General features: G+C 36.2%; 3 protein-coding genes across 3 annotated transcripts; all 3 read right to left on the minus strand.

Moving 5' to 3' along the window:
* Positions 1 to 2,368: 2,368 nt before the first annotated feature.
* Positions 2,369 to 3,304, minus strand: LOC130872880 (olfactory receptor 146-like). The gene has a single exon (XM_057767227.1). It carries the CDS (start codon positions 3,302 to 3,304, stop codon positions 2,369 to 2,371), a length of 936 nt encoding a protein of 311 aa, XP_057623210.1.
* Positions 3,305 to 9,348: 6,044 nt separating this feature from the next.
* LOC130872859 (olfactory receptor 8G1-like) lies at positions 9,349 to 10,284 on the minus strand. Its single transcript, XM_057767186.1, has one exon. It carries the CDS (start codon positions 10,282 to 10,284, stop codon positions 9,349 to 9,351), a length of 936 nt encoding a protein of 311 aa, XP_057623169.1.
* A 6,604-nt stretch (positions 10,285 to 16,888) lies between these two features.
* On the minus strand, positions 16,889 to 17,815 carry LOC130872546 (putative olfactory receptor 8G3). Its single transcript, XM_057766647.1, has one exon. The coding sequence runs from the start codon at positions 17,690 to 17,692 to the stop codon at positions 16,889 to 16,891; it is 804 nt and encodes a 267-aa protein (XP_057622630.1). The 5' UTR covers positions 17,693 to 17,815.
* Between the last annotated feature and the right edge of the window lie 2,150 nt (positions 17,816 to 19,965).

Raw genomic sequence — 19,965 nt, forward strand, 5'->3', positions numbered from 1 at the left:
CAAACAGTGTACAAATATCCCACACCACATGGTCATCTGGAGTCAAGTCCTTGGTAGTGTCTCTCAGATTGAATATCTGTCCAGTCCTTGGGGTATGGTTGTTGGGATCTCTGTTATTTCTTAAAGTTGTCAGGCTTTTTTAGCAGTCAGATAGTTATTTTTTTTTTTTTGCTTTGTTTTGTTTTGGTTTTGGGGTTTTTTGAGACAAGGTTTCTCTGTAGCTTTGGAGCCTATCTTGGAACTAGCTCTTGTAGTCAGATGGTTTGTAATGTTAAGACTTGGGGCCACTCAGTGTTGATATGCAATTGGAATAACAGAAGTGATTCTCCCATGCATGCTGAAATCCTAGGGTCATGCTGAGTGATCCTGTGATAGCTGTCCCTGCTCCTCACTGGATACAGAAGCAGGATAGCTTCTTTCCCTCTCACAACGGGGAAAGATGGCCCCACTCTTCACCATGGATATGTACTTCACCTGAGCAGCACACTAGAGCAGACCCTTTTTCTGGGATGCAGAAGAGCCGACCCTGAAGACTAAGCTGAAGCTCCCCTTTGCTGTGATCTGTCTTGCAATGGAATGAGTGAGGGAAAGATGCCCAGCACCTCTAATACAAGAGTCTGCATCAGTGGAAGAAGTCACCCTGACCATCAACAGCTACAGTACACAGGAGAGCAGATGCTTCACCCTGGCAGGGAAGCAAACTAAAGTTAACTCTGCTGTCAGGGATGCAGGTGAGCCAGCCCTAAGGATGAGAGAACAGGAGAGCTTACCATGCCCCAGATATGACCCCACCCCACCCCCTGCAGCTATCCATAAAGAGGGCCTTGAATCTTTTCTGGGCAAGACAGTGAAGCTAGCCCTGTGGTGTGAAGAGTGGGTGAGCCTCACCTGAGGGCCTGAGAGCAAGAGAGCTGGCCATACTCCTTATTGCAAGCTGCTTTGAGTGGGCTGGCTGAGGCAGTGCTGAAAGTGGTGAAGACGAGAAAACTGGCAAAATGACCAACCCAGCTACCACCCAGGCTCAGGAACAGGGCTATGAGTTAGCCTAGCCCAGCATCTACCTTACCTATACACTATCGTAGCATGTGAAGAGGAGGAATGTAAAGATCCAAAACTGCAGGATCTCAATGACAGTGAGGGTCCATTATCCATGGTGTAGAAGAGACTAGAGGCTTCGAACCAGACCAATGACTCAGGAACATTAGCAAGCAAAGATGAAAGGACTAAGCAGTGAACTGTATGAACTGACTCATGGACCACACTACAGCTTCCACAACAAGATTCTCTGCACCCCATTCCCTTTTCTGCTAATGTTCTTGATTTGTTTGTTTACTTATTTTTTTTGTTGTTGTTATTTTTCTTTTACTTTTCTTTTTGTTTGGGGGGTAGTTTTAAGGGCAGAGGGCAGATGTGGGAAGACAAGAATATATGTGGGATCACGATTATGATGTAAAATCTGCAAAAATCAATAAAGTTTTTTTTTTAAAGTAATTCTAATTAAGTCAGGGCAAGGTTCAGCTTCTTAGCACAATAATGAGCCAGTGGTGATAGTGTGTTCTAAGTGTAAGCTTCAGAAGTTCATGGGGGTATACACAGATGTCTCTCTGTTCTTCAGGTGACCAGGACAAAGATCATGGCACTGAGAAAAACAGGCTCTGTCTAGATATCATGTGCTCTAGGCTGTGGCCAGAGGGGAGGGGGGTACTGTTTTCACAACACCAAGAAAGACAATATTTCATAAGGGATGATACCTGAACTTACTCGTTGAACTCCAATGTATGTGTGCACTTTCACCCGCATATATGAAGTCATGCTCATTAACACACAAACATACACATAAGCACCCAAAAATAAAATAATAAAATAAACTTAAAAGGTATTATCATACTTGTGTTACAACATATTTCAGATAAAACCTCTTTTTTAATATGTTTAAAACTTTCTCTAGCAACATAAGAAGGCTTGCAGTTGTCTTACAGACACTAGAAGAGTTTGTGTAATTTATATATGATATATTTTAATCATATCAGAAAATGTTGAATGAAACAGGGAATGGTTAACAAGCAGCAACTATGTTGTTTATATATTGACTATCATATGCATATATCATGAAAAAATAAATATCAAGAAAATTATTAAGGGCTGATAGTAGCAAATACATTCCAGATACTAAGAATATAACAAAGACACCAAAGAAAAAGATCTGAGGGGGAATATTGGGGAAATAGTATTAAGACCATAAAAAACAACATCATAGACTCTTATGAGATGAAAAAATTACATAGACTGAATAAAATAAATCATATCCAATTCATACTATGCTGTAGCCACAGATTCAGAGCTAATGAGATATTTTGCACATTGTTTTTTACAAGAATGATCTTCTTTCTATAATTTTCTTCAGTGCAACATTGACATCCTTATTCCTCAGACTGTAGATCAAGGGGTTGAGCATGGGAACAATGATGGTGTAAAATACAGAAGACACTTTGCCTTCATCTATGGAGCTGGAAGATGATGGATTCAGATACATAAATGCAGCAGAACCAAAAAAGATAGCAACAGCTGTGATGTGGGAGCTGCAGGTGCTGAAGGCTTTGGACCTGCCCTCAGTGGATTTAATGTGGAGGATGCTGATAATGATGAAAACATAAGAACTAAGGATGGTCAGGGTTGGGGCAATGATATTAATGCCACTAAAAATTAGAATCATTAATTCATTAACATAGATACTAGAGCAAGAGAGTTTAAGGACAGAAATAAGGTCACAGAAATAATGATTGATCAAATCAAATCTGCAGAAATGAATCCTAAACATACAACCTACATGAGCTGATGCGCAAACCACACCTATAATATAAACTCCAAAGACAAGAGAAAGGCAAGCCTGTTGAGACACGATGACACTGTAAAGCAAGGGGCTACATATGGCAACATAGCGATCATATGCCATTGCAGCTAGCATGTAACATTCTGAAATAGCAAAAAGAAGAAAGAAGTAAAGTTGAATCATGCACTCAGTGTAGGAGATGTCATTCTTCTCCACCACAAAGTTCACCAGCATTTTGGGGGTAATAACAGTAGATTGGCAGAGGTCAATGAAGGACAGACTACTGAGGAAGAAGTACATGGGGGTGTGCAGGTGGGAGCTGAGCAGGATCAGGATGATCATTCCCAGGTTCCCCAGCACTGTGAGCAGGTAGATTCCAAGGAAGAGGAGGAACAGGGGCAGCTGCAGCTCTGGTTGGTCAGTTAACCCAGAGAGAAAAAACTTGGTCACTGTGGAGTGATTACCGTTTTCCATTCCCTCTGTTCAGATCCTGAAAGGAAAAATTATGGCCTTTTGAGAGACATGGTTGCTCTTCTTTTGGAAGAGCCCCCTCAATTCTCTATAATGACTTCCTTATGTACAATTTGTGTTTGTAGTGTTGAAAAGTTTTATATTGTCTATTTTCTATAATCAGCATGTCAAATCTTTGAACCTAGTGTTTTCTAAGCCGCATCATTTATTAAAACACATATTTGGAAAGATGAAGTAGCTTGTTTGAATCATGACTTTAAAATATTTTAGAGAGAATAATTTCATTTAACTCATAAATGGAAGAGGCTTATCAAACAAATGTTTTGTTAACTATATCTAACCAATTATTAAGCAAATGACAATTACTGACAAAATTCTGGTAATAATGCTAATTAGTGTCCCAATTTTTTTCTTTTTTCCTTTCAACTTCTGTGAATTAGAAGGTTTGACAAGCCAAAATAGAAAATGAATAGTTACAGATTTCTTTCTTTGTTCTGTTATAAAGTGAATATATACTAACGATTTCAAACAGTAAAATTTCACAATGAATTAGAAATGAATTATTTTATTTGAAGATGATATGATTATATATATATATATATATATATATATATATATGACCCCAAATTTCCTCCGAGAAACTCCTACAACTGACAAACACTTTGAATCAAGTAGCTAGATACAAAATCCACTTACATAAATCAGTAGCCCTCCTTTAACAAACTGACTGAAAAAGAACTCAGAGAAACAACATCTTATACAATAGCCTCAATTAACATAAAATATCTTGGGCTAACTCTAACCAAACATGTAAGAGATTTTCATGCTAAAAGCTTCAAGTATTGAAGATAGAAAATGAAGATAGAAAGATCTCCCATGCACAAGGTAAGTAGGTTTCACATAGTAAAAATGGTCATACTACCAAAAGCAATCCACAAATTCAAGGCAATGCCCCTCAAGATTCCAACAAAAATTCTTCACAAATCTTGAAGGGACAATTTATACAAAAAATCCTCCAATTCAGTGTGACAATGAAATTCATAGACCCATAGAAAACATAGGGAAATGTAGACTTCTTTGTGAAAATACAAATCTTATAACAAATAATAGTATATTATTATAGGTTGGCCTAATACCTTATTGCACAATGATACCTTAAAAGTTTTTTGATATGGCTTCTCAGCTCACCTACTATGATATTGGAATACGGCCAAGAGGTCAAATTGATGACTGATGCTTGAACCAATGGGCCTCTTAGTGCTCACCATTTGCCATAGCTGTGCTCCTCATCCCAAGGTTTTGCACATGCTTGAACTTCTTCTGTAGTCCATGAACTTAGCAAGCACTGATATAAAGCTATTACGATATATTTCACAGATTTAGGCGTGGCTGTTCTTGCTAAGAAAAGTATATTGGCATGATGAAACCCAGAAGTTGTAGGGTTCTTGGAAAATATTTTAGGCGATATAATTAGTATACAGCTTATGTGTTGTAAGACAGTTTATGATGTTTGAAACCACAGAAGATACACTCTTTATAAATTATAAGGAAAAATTATGTCAGTTTGATATTTTAAAAGGGAACAAGTTACTTATCCCTGCTCCTGGACTTGCATAGTCCTAAATCTCATGATAACTTGCTTTCAAAGATATAGAGAAAATACTCCATGAATTAATTTTGTGAAACCACAGGTGTTCAGTCACATTGGTCCTGGTAAATTCTTCATGCATAACACCTACCTTCTCCATCTGTGGTGGAAGCAGATGCCTACTTAAAACTCCTATATTATGTGACAGACATTTGATTTTATACATTTTAGTTTGCTGTTCATTCTACTTGCAAGAATGTCACCAAGCACTTTTTCTTTGTTATCTGGTAAATACAGATTTCCTTTTATACCCATTCTAAAGCTATGGTTGACATGGCATGATTCTCTATAATTATGTATTAAATTCATCTTTCCTATAACCTGCTCAGAGTGTTGTAAGTGTTCTTAACTGCACACTTGCTTCTTGGTCTGTCAGCTACTCTACTAGCTAAATGACGAGTTGGACTTATTTGCCTATTTCCCCAGAAATACAAGTATGCCACAATGCAGGTTTATAAAGGTCCTTTCAGCAATAAGTGAAGAATAAGATTCTGCCTGACTTAAGACAGGTATTGCTCTAGACATCAGAATCCTAAATGATCTGTGTAGTAATATGAGAGCAACACACTCACCTTACTTCTGTTCCAATTCGCAATTTCAAGTTTACTTGCCAATTACAAGTGGCGCTAACCTTAGAATGGGGAGAAGCATGTTTCCAGCATTCTACAGTTAGTATTGGGAAAGCCAGACTAAGTCTTCAATGGCAACAGTACCTGTGAGCCAGGTCTGTATTTCTTGTCAGCATCTTTCAGGATCACTAAGTTTATACCTCCGAAGATTTTATTTCACATGTACCGTAACTAGAACAGCTGTGAAGCCCTGAGATGAGTTTATCCTCTTCAGGTACTGTCTGTCAGCAAATAAACATTCCCTATGGACTCTCATTATTCTAGAAACATGCTCATGAGAAAATAAGTAATTATATATACAAACTCCCTATCTCCCTAGTTATTTTTCAAATTGGTCCTTGTCGTTTCTAATCTCTCACATCCTATTAAAGATTTTTGAGTATGTGGATCACTAAATAGCTTTGTTAAAATGCTTACTCTGATCCAGTAGATATGGATGGGTGTGAGATTTTATATAGTTCTTAGGAACCTCCAGCTAATACAATAGACAGGTCATACACTGAGGAATCCAGTGCCTTTGCTGATGAGATATATCTTGTTTATTATATGTTTAATGATTTAAAAAAATAAATTTAAGAAATTCCCAGGAATCTACACGGATGACTTACAGCCAAAGCCCTAAGCAATAGTAGAGAGGGTGCCTGAACTGGTCTTGACATATTGGTCAGATTGATGACTATCTTAAATGTCATCATTGAACCTTAACTCAGCAACTTATGGAAACAGGGGCAGAGATACACAGTAGAGCTCTGGGTTGAGTTCCAAGGGTCCAGTTGTAGAGTGGGAGGCATGAGAATTTGAGCAAAGAGGTCAAGACCATAATGGGTACACCCACTGAAAGAGTTTACCTGATCTCATCAACTCCAGCCAGACAGGGAAGGTAAGAGCATAGGATCAAGCTAGACCCTCTGAAAGTAGGTGACAGTTTTATGACCAGGGCAGACTGCGGGGGCCTATCCTTACTGCTTGTGCTGGCTTTTTGGAACCCATTCTCTTTGGATGGATAACTTGCTCAGCCTAGATACAGTATGGAGGGCCTTAGATCTTCCTCAAAGTCATGTGCCTTATTCTTTCTGAGGAGTGGATGGGGGTGGGATGGTAGGAAGGTAGAAGGAATAGGAGGAGGGTAGAAAGTGGGAACTGAGATTGGTATATATAATGAAAAAATAATTTGTTGTCTTTTTTATAAAAATAGAAGAAAAAATCTATTCAGTACTTAGTAGATTGCAAAACTATTGTTAACAGTATCCCCAAGAATAAAAATGACCTTCACCTTGCTCCTAATTTACAGAATCCCAGAAAAATAAGAGAATAATCTAAATGAAGGGGATTATGGGCACCGTTAGCACTATATAAGAAGATAAGTTATTTCATGACTTGAATAGTTAGAAACAGAACAATCTAAATTCTCAAACTATTAAAATCTTTGTAAAACTAGCCTAATTATCTTCTATGATGATAAATTTATTTTGTTTTCCTAATTTGTTCCTTAATTTTCTTCTATAAGCAACAAAATAGTATGTTCTCATATTAAAAATTATCCTATAAAAGATAGTTAATACTTTATGCCATTCTATATTGTGCACCAGATTAATGTTCTAAAGCTTAATATAATGTTGGTGCTAATTTGCATTGGAAAGAATTTTAGGTAACAGACATACATAGCCTCATAATTCAGGAAACAATTGTACTAATGTGCATATTTAGTAAGTCAGTAACTTATGTGAGATATTAGAAATTCTATAAATTTCAAAAAAATCTTATTATATGGATAATAGTAGAAACAATTTAAAGTTAGTTAGTGATATTTACATGAATATATAGTGTCTATCTCCAAGTATTCTGCATATCACATTTTTAAGACGTGTTGGGCTCTTGATTTACATTTTATTTTTTTTATTTTTTACTGATATCATTAATTTGTATACATATATATTATTGTAGTTGAGTATGTTATTTCCACCAATTCATAATAGATTGAAATGATAATTGCCTTAATGTTAGGTCCACAGAGATCATGAATGCTTAAACATATGCTGTTACAGTGAGATTCAACTATATGCTGTGCTAAATTCACAGGTAGCATAGTTTCAGAGTCTCCAGTGGCAGTCTCTAGAGTTGTGAGCATTTTGTTTATCTCTCTTCCCTTGATCTCAGGTTGTGGAAAACCTTAATATGGAGGATCTAAAGCCTGTAAATAAAAATAGCAGACTAACTGGAGAATAATCTAAGTATTCAGCTAGTCCCACCAAAAATAAGTAAGTATATAAATAAATAATAAATAGATAGATGATAGATAAGATCAAGTGCAAAATATCTCTCCTTGATCTGTGCTTTTTAGTAATTTAGTGTTTTTCTGCTTCTTGCCACATTTATTCCAATTTATTTTACATACATGTCACTGAATATGCACCACAAGTTTTCCTAATATTATCATAGTGGAATTATGTTCTACTTTGGGTATAGATAAGTTTCAGGAGTATAAGGATTTGTTTTGTTGTAATTAATACTATTCCACAAATTTACATTGTTGAATCATGAAGTGTCAAACTTAGTTGTTTCTAAGTTTACAAACTTGATAACCAAGAAAAACTAAGTATAACTTTAAGGACTTCTTTATGAACAGGTTTTAATCAATTCAGAAATCATACATTATCTCAATTGGACCTGTTTGCCAGAGAAATTCTGCCCAAGACTAAACCTCTTAAATTTTATGGAAAATAGATCAGAATGTCTTTACTATTTAATGTATCCTTAAAACATGCACACAAATGAACTTTAAAAAATTTGATTAACAAAATTTTACTGAATTAAATCTAGTTTAAATATAGTGGTAGCTCCTTGTAGTGATATCAAACCATTAATAAATGGGCAAAGTACAAATATCAGGTGCGTCTTTAAATATTTCATGAAAGAATAGGAAATCATTAGGGGTGTATTAAATTTGACAAACCATTCTAGCACTGGGACAGCAAAAGCTTTACAAACAGTAATTTCTGCTTAGTTGTATTAATCACAATGAGTTTGGCTAAATCTCAGAAGTGCAAACTCAAATGATCCATGGAGAAACCACAAGGATACTGGAACAAGCTCAACACAGAGAAGTATCTATCAAAATTTTGAAAATTGAAATCAGGTGTCTGAAATAATATATGTTAAAAACACATAACATCCATTGAAGAATAAGCCAGCAAGTGGACTTTTACAGAGTAGAGATTTCCAGACTATAAATTACAAGCATTATAGTTCTAAGTACTATATCCTTACACATATTTGTATTTAAATGGAAAAACATTTAAAATCATATCCTTTTATTGAAAATAAGAAAGAAAAATTTCATAACCAACTGTATGAAGAGATGTCCCATCCTCAGTATTTTGTTTACTAGAGTCTCTATGATGTATATATAATAACTTTTATATAAGAAATAATAATGTGTTTGGCTGGGCAGAGGTGGTGTATGCCTTTAATTCCAGCACTCAGAAGGCAGAGGCAAACAGATCTCTGTGAGTTGAAGGCCAGCCTGCTTTATAAGAGTTAGCTCCAGAACAGGCCCCAGAGCTACAGAGAAACCCTGTATTGAAAAACAAAACAAAACAAAACAGAACAAAAAAACATAAAGAAAAAATAATAATGGGCAATCATCAAAATGCAATATAATAAAATATTATTAGTGTTTAAATATTAATATCTGGATTAAAATGAGCAATATGGGGTCAAACCATCTATCAGCTGATGATTCTATACTAATAAATAAATCTTAGTTTAGTTTACGTGAATGATTTTCTGTCTAGTATTTTCTTCAGGGCAACACTGACATCCTTATTCCTTAGGCTGTAGATCAAGGGGTTCAGCATAGGCACAACAATGGTATAAAACACAGATGACACTTTTCCTTGTTCCATGGAGTTGATTGAGGATGGCTGCAAGTACATGAATGCAGCAGAACCAAAGAAGACAGTAACAGCAGAGATGTGGGAGCTGCAGGTGCTGAAGGCTTTACACCTGCCCTCAGTAGAACTAATGCGAAGGATACTGGCAATGATGAAGATGTAAGAAGTAAGAATAGTTAAAGTTGGGACAACAATGTTAAAAGTACCAAAACATAGAATCAACAACTCGTTAACGTAAGTGCTAGAGTGAGCAAGCTTCAGGAGGGGAAGAAGATCACAGAAATAGTGGTTGATCACATCTAAGTTACAGAACTCAACTCTGATCATAAAGCCTGTGTGAGCTGATGCACAAACCACACCAATAATATACACCCCTGAAATCAGGGAACTGTAAGTCTGATGGGACATGGTTACATTGTAAAGCAAGGGGTTACAGATGGCAACATAGCGGTCATATGCCATTGCAGCCAACATGTGACACTCTGCAATTGCAAAAATGAGGAAGAAGTAGAGCTGAGTCATGCATCCGGGATAGGAGATGATGTTCTTCGCTTTCACAAAGTTCACCAACATTTTTGGGGTAATAACTGTGGAATGACAGAGATCAATGAAGGACAGACTGCTTAGGAAATAGTACATTGGTGTGTGCAAGTAGGAACTGAGCCCAATTAGGGTGATCATGCCCAGATTCCCCACCACAGTGACCACATAGATTCCTAGGAAGAGGAGGAAGAGAGGCAGCTGGAGACCTGGATTCTTTGAAAGCCCAGTTAGGATAAACTCATCCACTGTACAATGATTTCCTGCTGCCATATCCTCTGTTCAAATCTGAAAAAGAAATGTAAGACTGTTACAGTGCTTCTTATTGTTTTTAATATATAGAAGAATTCTGTCTGCATATAACTTTCAGCTATATGAGATTTGAATCTCTTTATGATAATTAAACCTTCAGAAATATATGTAAATTTACTTTTTTAATTTAATATTTTTTTAACTTAGAATACATACTACGTAACTCTGAGCAGTTTAAACATTTCAGTGAGTTCACAGCAATGAACTTAAAGCTTGCATCTCCTCCCTGAGGACTACATCTCAAAATAGTGTAAGGTGTTATGGATGCTGCCAATGGAGAAAAACAAGCAATAGTCCCAACCAATTACAGATGTTTGCTCCATAACAATTGCAAGCATGGCAAGATGTCCTCAAGAGTGCAACAGTGGCACCGAAATCATGGTGGTAACCAACAGCTATCTAATTGGACTTAAAAGCTATACAAAAACAGGCCGAGTAGTGTAATTTAGCCCAGTTCTCATGCCACATGTAGTCATAGACCCTAGAAGAGAACCTAACACTCTGCTAATTCTATTTTCTTAACCCAGTATATTTCTAAATGTATTTGAAATACTTATTTGTGCAACTACAGGCATATTTAACTCACTTTTTACATCGAAGAAACTTCTTTCTGTAGCAGATGGAGACCATTAGAGAAAATCATAACATATTAAAATGCAGATAACTAGCTATACGGCTCCCATCCCCAATACATTTATAACATGAAATCTACCTCTAAGGCTCAGGGAAGAAAACAAGACAGAGGTGAGAAGATTATAAGAACTGGAAGACCAGGAAGTCTACTCTAAGAAAGTGTCATGTGAAATGAATGACAGGGAGGCTACACCCAAAACATTTCTAACTGTTTTGGCTAAACAATAACAGCACAACACCAGTTGACATGCCAAGCAGATGAAAAATAATATCAGGCTTTTATGCCTAGATAAAGAATCACAGCAATTAATGACTGGTGAGAGAGGCAGAATCAGTTTTGTAAAGGGTTGAACCTCCTAGAAGTTATGTAAGCCCAAGTGTTTATTCCTAAATGCACATAAACAATGCTGAATGGTCTCAGTGAATTTGTGTATATGTATGCACATATGCATACATACATGTATTTTACATGCATGTACATGTATGATATATATGTGTATGTGTTTGTGGGCGCGTGTGTGTGTGTGTGTGATAAATGTGAAAGAGAAATTTGTGGGCGGAAGATGTGAATAGAAATGAAATCATGTATTAAATTAACAAAAACTTTTAAATTAAATAAAAAACTATATTGGTGCTTACAAATCTTAATACTTAGAGTCTGTGTCAAGAAGTAACAGTGACTGACAATCTGAAAGAAACCCTTCCAGAAAGCAAAGGATTAAATATCCCAAAGTCTCCCTGGAATGGGCAGAGCTCTTCTTTTCAGACAGTGTGTGTGTGTATGTGTGTGTGTGTGTGTGTGTGTGTGTGCGCATGTGTGTATGAAAGCAGATATTTCCAAATAGTTATTTGACATTTTTATTCATTGAGCTTGGTATTTTTTCATTTTCATACATGTAAATTTATGCTTTAGTTGTTCTTTTCTTCTGTCTCTATCACCTACTCCCTGTCATCTATAGAATTAATTCTCCCACATTCTTGTGTTGTTTTGTTCTGTGTATCATACACTAAGTTTATCCAAAGCCATCTGTATGGCTGTGGTTCTGAATTGTCCAATTGAGTTTGGAGAGCTTACCAATGAGTACACAACTTAAGACAATATCTGCTATTCACTCAGACATTTTTGGTAGCCATGAACTCAGCACTGAGGGCAAAGCTTCAGTTGCAGCTCTGCTACCCAGAACAGATTGTTGTCTGAGTCAGTCTTGTGTACACCCAGTGCAGGCAACCAGAGTTCCAGAATGCGATAGTAGTGTCACAGCCAAGAGATGGATTTGCTATTTAATATTATTAAATTTAAATAACATCTATTTCTGTCGTAAAGTAATCAACTAAGTAGACAACTCTTACAAATAGGCCATCCATTGCTTCTACCATTAGAACACACCAAAGGAGAAAAACATACACGTATCTTAACAGACGTGACAAAAATCTGCTAAAATTCAACATCCACTCATGATTTTAAAAGTATTCAGCAAACTAGAGCTTGAAAGGATCCTGTTTACAGAAGATACTGTAAATCCAAAAATTAAGATTTAGTTTGGTACCACTTACTGTCAAGATGATAGTCATGGGTTAGCCGGTGCAGACAGGGTTTTCCAATGTAAAGATAAATAAATGTTGAATAAAAATAAGAAAGAGAAAAGAATAACTGTACGAATTAGTTGAATAACTAAAGGTATTGAGGACTATTTTTCCAAATGTTCAAAATGATTATTGTAGGCTCTTTCGTCACAGTTTGGGATGAACACTCCCCCTTTTTTTCTGAAAATCTTAGAGCCAAAGTTTTCTTGCCACATGCAAAATCGCAGATACTGATGTTGGGGATCACAGGTACTCAGCATCCTACTATCTTTAGCGATAAAAGCCAAGATCTAGTCCTCAGTCTCAGCTTTTTGAAACTGGTTTAGTCAGAGGTCAGCACCCCCAAAATCTTCTGCGGATCTAAAATAGCACATACACTCACCTTCATGCTCTCAAGAGTGGTCCCTACTCTGTTCTTCTAATGGTTTACCCTGAGTCTATAATCTCAGCTACCAAATAGCATGAAACTGCATTCTCCAAAGATTTGCAGTGCTCAGGGAGAAGACGTTTGAAAAGAGTAATTGCCTTTGCTATTTCCCAGTAGGCTAATTTTTACTTTTTTAAAATAATTATTATTTTTATTATTTTAAGTTATAATGTAATTAGTTCATTTATCCTTTCTTTTTTCTCACTCTGACTTTTCCTAAGCAGCCCCTTGCTGCCTCTCAACTACATGGCCTCTTTTTTTTCACAGAATTTATTTTCATTGTTTGGAAACTTCGTACATGCATATAATATGATAAAATCTACCCCAATTTCATCCTCCTATTAATCCAATGTTAGCCTCACAAATTTATGCATTCTTTCTCCTTTTAGTATTTTAAATTTAAAATTATTTTAAAGTCTTAATGTATTTTCTTTAAAATATAATTATATCACGTTCTCCTTCTATTTCTTCATTCTATTAATCCTGGGTTTCTCTATCACTTTTACTTCAAAATTTTATGCATTCTTTTACATTTTATTTATAATTTAAAATTAATTTTTAATTTTGTGTATAAATTTTAAAGCATTTTCATAAAAATATAATTACAACACTTTACCTATTCTATTTCCTTACAGTCCATCACAACTCCCATCACTAAAATTAATTCCATGTCCCAGGCCCCATTTTCAAATTCAGGAAATCGAAATAAATAAAGTGGAGGTGGACTCCAACTTAGGAGGGATAACGGAAGAAAGAACAAGAGAAGGTGGGAGGAGGTCCAAAGAATACTATGGCTGAGTGGTAAAGCCCCAGGGAATCAGAGAATTATTTTATATTTATGTTAATTATACACACTACTGATTAGTATATGTAAATACACACATACACACACATTCCATACAAATACATGAAATTATTTCAGTTGCTCTGGCAATGTTCTCTACAAGAATCGGAATGTAATAATAATAATAAAAAAACACCCAGTACCAGGCATAAGGCACATCTTCCTAATGATTGGTGAGACTATTCCAAATAAATTCTAGAAGAATACAAACTATTTCTGTTGCCCTTAGTTGCCTCTCACAGGTTGAATGTGAGTTCCTATTGCTGAAGAAACCATTTACCAAATACAAGAACGCAGATGATCTAAATTGAAAGCCTCTTTCTTGCAGTCTAACTTCTACTGTAGCAGAAAATACAGGTATGAACTGCCAGAAGAGTGAAACAGTTAATTGTCCTACCCATCTGTGGCACAAATGAACCCAAACAATGACAAGCATGCAAGGTACCTCTAAATGTACAATAGTGGCACTCACATGTTAGTGATAACCAGTAGCTTTCTGCTTGATCATAAGAACAACTCAGCAAGAAAGAAACCATTATTGGTATCAGAAACCTAGCTAACATCTTAGAGATAGTGAGGTTGTTGATCTCAGGAGAGACTCCACAAAGGTGACCAATAGAACAGCCCAATTTGGTTATACATCCTAAACCCCATCCTTATGTCCACTGATAAGTGTATCTATCAACCCTGACAAATCAAGTTTCTCTTTACAGCAAAAAGAGACCATCTCAGGAAATCACAACCAGACCCTGTACAAAGATATGCAGACCCTGGGGAACTAAGTTCCAGTGTATACATCTATAGCATAGCTCCTGCATGGATGGCCCAAAGCACAAAGCAGAAGAGGATGCAAAATGATTATAAGAAGCACAATAGAAGAAATGTGGTGTAAAACAATCTTTCCCAGACATGGTTGAATAAACAAAACAAGAACAATGGCAACATCAATAGAAATGTTAATTCAGAATGGGGGCAAACTTGCAGGTTCCTGCATCTAGACAAATAATTGTAGACAACTAAGGATGCTGAAGAAGGAAGAACTAGCATCTCCCTTGTATTAGCCTCCAAACTAGAATCCAGAAAGAGTGATCAGCTTGAAACCACATATACTCAAGCAATAACAGACTCAGCAAGTTGTTGCTGTACATTTTTGAATGTTTTATAAGAACAATAAAAGATAAGCTCATGAAATATTTCCATCATCATAAACTTGCAGATTATAAGTAAATATTTGCAAACAGTCATCATAGGAAATAAAAACCAAACTGTGATCAATCAGATTGGTAAGTCTTAAAAGTCTGCATTTCTTATAAGCATCTAGTCATTGATATTCTTTGTCACGCCATGTTATGATGAACAGATTTGAACAAGCCAGGACATACTCTGACTAGTTATATCTTACTCATATTGAAACTAGAGAGTTTAAAATAATACAGTTGTTACACTGAAGAAAATGTTTGATTTTTTTACCATGTATAAATTCTTGAGTTTTGTACATTACTCAAAACCTTTCTCTATTTTATCTTTCGATGACTGTTAGTTAGGTTGACAAGTGTGTCCACCAAATCACAATATCCCTGCCTCAGGCACTGAAGACTGTTTCTAGACTTACATCTATTTATCAGTCAGCCTTTACAATGTTTCAATATACTTTAATAATAATGAGGTTATGATTAATGATTAACTTTTGGAGCTTCTTTTTAATCAAAATTTTTTTTGCCAGAGATAAAGAGAAAAACAATGGCTATGCTGGTACTTCTAGGCACAAAATAAACACATATCTGTAACTATGGTTTGGATGTGAAAGTGAGAGAGAGTAAGTAAGATGGAAAACACTTGATATGTTGCTTTCCAAAGCCATCCACTTGGATGAAAAGATCATTATTTTGTATATTTTTACAGTTAAATAAAATACCATTGGTTTTGGATATATGTTCAAGACTGGTACTGTTGGATCCTACAAAAAAAGGCTATATTTTTAAATATCTGAAAAAGTTCGACAAATATGTTCCGCAATGGCTGAACTACCTTAGTCCAACCAGGGGTGAATAAGAGTTCCTCTTTACCTCACAGTTCCAAGTATTTGTAGACTCTTTCTTTCTTATTTATTTAATTTTATGTATGCTGAGTATTTTTATTACTTGTATGTATGTGCCTTACATCCATACTTGGTGCACAAAAAGTCCACAGAAGAAGCTTTGATCCTCTGGACTAGAGTTACAGACAGTTTATAGAGTCATACATAATTAAAGTGGGTTATGTGTTAAAAGCCAAGTGTATAACACAGACAAAACCTATTCTTGTTCAAACAAACTCATTGATCATGAATGTAAGTATATGAATATACCAAACTGTGAGAGTTGTGCCTGGTAGAGTATTTACATCTGCCTATAGTTGACTAAGGGAAGAGGAACTTTACAACTGAAACTATAAACAAACTAGAGAGGGTCAGGTTTGTGACAAATGTGTTAAATATAGCAAACCAGGTACTTAACAGTTCATTGAAAAATGTCCTCGAATAAGACAGTTTCAGAAAGGGATGATGATCTTTGAATTAGGGAACGAGTGCAACAAATTTTCTGAAGAAGTTCTAATTATATAGACCTTATGATCTAAAGTGTAATCAACCATACCTATACATGAGCTTTTAAAATCAAATAAATCAGAAGGGACATAAAGATGTTAGAAAGTAAGGAGCCACACATGCTAACATAATAGATATTATTTCCCCCATTGAATTTGTTAATAAAGATTAGAATTTTTATTGGTTGTATAAAACTACATTGAAAATTTGCATATACATAAATTAGTGTGGAATTCTTTTATCACTGTATTACTAAAATAATTTCTGTTAAAACTTAAAATTCATTTAATTTAATTACTTATATTTCTTCAGGTATAATTATTGCGATACAAATTCATAAAAGGTTGACACAAAGTGAATTCTGGAGATCTATAATATACAAAAGTGTGGTAGATATTTTCAAAAATATTATTATTAAAAAATAAACTTAAGCAAAGACATGTCTAAGATAATCAATGGCCTATATCAATTTACAATAAAATCTGTAATCATTTCATGAATGTACACTTCTATCAAGAATTTTCTTAAGAGCTGACTTGACATCCTTATTTCTCAGGCTGTAGATCAATGGGTTCAGCATGGGAACAACAGTAGTGTAAAACACAGATGATACTTTCCCTTGGTTCATGGAGCTCACTGATGATGGCTGTAAGTACATGAATGCAGCAGAACCAAAGAAGACAGTAACAGCAGAGATGTGGGAGCTGCAGGTGCTGAAGGCTTTGGTCCTGCCTTCAGTTGAACGAATGCGTAGGATGCTGACAATGATAAATATATATGAAGTAAAGATGGTCAAGGTAGGAGTGAGGATATTTATTGCACTTAGGAAAAGGACCAATAATTCATTGATGTACGTGCTGGAGCAAGACAGTTCCAAGAGTGGAAAGAGATCACAAAAGTAGTGGTTAATCACATTGGTCTTGCACAAAATGAGTCTCAACATGAAACCTGTGTGAACTGATGACCCAATAAAACCCAAAGTATAAACTCCCACTGTGAGCCAGAAGCAGAGATGATGAGACATGACGACATTGTAAAGTAAAGGATTGCAGATGGCAACATAGCGGTCATATGCCATTGCAGCCAACATGTGACATTCAGAAATGGCAAAAAAGGAGAAAAAGTAGAGCTGAGTCATGCATTCGGGGTAGGAGATGATGTTCTTCTCTTTCACAAAGTTCACCAGCATTTTGGGGGTAATGACAGTGGAATGGCAGAGGTCAATGAAGGACAGATTGCTGAGGAAATAGTACATAGGAGTTTTCAGGTGAGAAGTAAGCCCAATCAGTGTGATCATTCCCACATTGCCCACCACTGTGATGATGTAGATTCTTAAGAAGAGGAGGAAGAGGGGAAGCCGCAGAGCCAGCTGCTTGGAGAGCCCAGCCAGGATGAAGAGAGTTACCACTGAATGATTTCCAGCATCCCCTTTCCTGTCAGAAGTTTAAAGAGAGAAAATTCACAGAGTGGGTAGCTGTCTGTTTGTATGTATGCACATGTGTGCTTAGAAATCATGTGGAGATCATTATTTCATCCCTCCTCAGGTTAGGCAACATACTGAATGATCTTTTATATTCTTTGTGTGGTTCAATCAATGACCCATGGTCAAATGTATAACACAGAAAAACAGGTCTTAGAATCAAGAGAGATCGGAGAAATCTTTAAAAACACTGAATTAGGTGTTTTTCTATATCACAAGAAAGATTATCTTTAAATTCTCTCTTTCCTTCAGATATTAAAATATATTAGCATCATGAATAGTGACTAAATGTACTGTTGACCTATTGTAGAGAATATTTGTGAATGTTTTCTATGACTTCTTAATATAGGACTAACCCATGTACAAAGTAGTGATTTTTATGTTGACCCATTTTCAACATTACAATCCCAAACCAAAATTATGTCCCAATTTTTTCCACACTGTCCCACTGACTCTTGAAGATAGGAATATTACTGCCTTTCTGAGAATACCAATCTTATCCTTTTTAGATATTCAGTGAATGATAGACTTCTATATTTTTCAGACTTTAACAATCACTAGGAAATGAACACAATAGCTCAAAGTTATGCCGTGTTTTCCACCAGATAAACTGGTGACTCTTGTTGATCCAAATAAAATGGACTTCATGATTGAAATGATAGAACCTGAGAAAATATTTACATTTGTAATTTACAAAAAAAGTTTAACATAAAGTATTTCTTATGCTCTATATTCTTAACTTTTTATAATTACAAAGTTTGGAGTATTTGCATGTAGTATCTGTACGGACTGGGAAAACTCAGTTAGGAAATTAACCCCAGGTCACAGGATCTGGTGCTTTGGGAACTTGCAGGTAAAAGACAGCCATAGGGTGGTGTCACTCCAGTAAACAATATGACGTAGAAAAATGGGAGAAAAAGAGAAAGTGCAGTAGTCTGTGAACTCTATGGTGAAGTGGACAAGAAGAAGCAGGGTAATGAGGAACAAGGCATTTGGGTCCATAACACGTCCAGCCTTGTGTTGCTGCCAAATACAGTATCTATATCCTTGGCCTTACTGCAGCTTGGTTCTGTGCTGATGTCCATGGCCCATATTGCCAATTAGCGCCATTAGGATGCCTGAGGTGAACCATGTTGCTACCTCCTAGAGTCATACTAAATTTAGTGGTCTGAGATGCTACCAAAGGCCATGGTGATAACTGGGTTCAGGCTGTGGTTAAGAGCCATATCTAGGTCCATTGACATATGTCAAGATCTGTGATAATGTCAACGTCCATGTTACCACCAGAGTCCATGGGACAACTGGCTCTGGTGGCCTAGACAACAGAGAGCTGGCCCTCTTTATTGCAGACTACCTCAATTGGAAAGCTATCTAATTGTTTCTGAATGAACTGTACCCAGTGGCCTGGGACTGGAAGAGCTGTCCCTAATTATCAATGGCCTTAGGAGAACTATACCCCTTGACAGACTTTGCACCTTAGATCTGGCTTCACCTCTGACTTTGTAGTTGGAGAGCTGGCTCAACATAGGAAAGGTGGCCTTGGCACTTGGCTGAGCTGGTAGCCCCCATTAGAGTCCCGAAATGACCAACTCAGCCACCATCAAATCCCACATCCAGGCTTTTGAGTTGATCTTCCCAAACATCAATCCCATCTGTGAACCCCCGGAACATGTGAAGTGACGAGACATAAAGAATCATAGCCTCAGGTTTTCCATGACTTGTAGCAAGGACATATTATCTGAGAGAGGTTTGGTGAAGGTCCTGTATTGAATGTTTACCAGAAGCCAGATGGTTTAACAGAAAAAGCTGAATTCAATGAACATTTACAAGCAAAGCTGTTTGAGGAAAGGGTATATACTGTTTGATACATTTCAGCTCCTAAGTTGCTATAACAAATGAATACATTATAGAAATGTGGAAAATTCAGAGGAGAAAAGTGGGTTTTGTTTGTTTGTTTGTTTATTATTTTGTTGTTTCTATTTTTTTAATTTTTATTTATTTGTTTATTCATCTTGGAGGGTGAAAGCTACTGGGGTGGAGTGCAGACACGGAAGGATTAGAAAATAAAAGGGATTGGATTGTATGATGTG

This window comes from Chionomys nivalis, chromosome 4, assembly GCF_950005125.1.
Source record: "Chionomys nivalis chromosome 4, mChiNiv1.1, whole genome shotgun sequence".
In the NCBI taxonomy this organism is placed as follows: Eukaryota; Metazoa; Chordata; class Mammalia; order Rodentia; family Cricetidae; genus Chionomys; species Chionomys nivalis.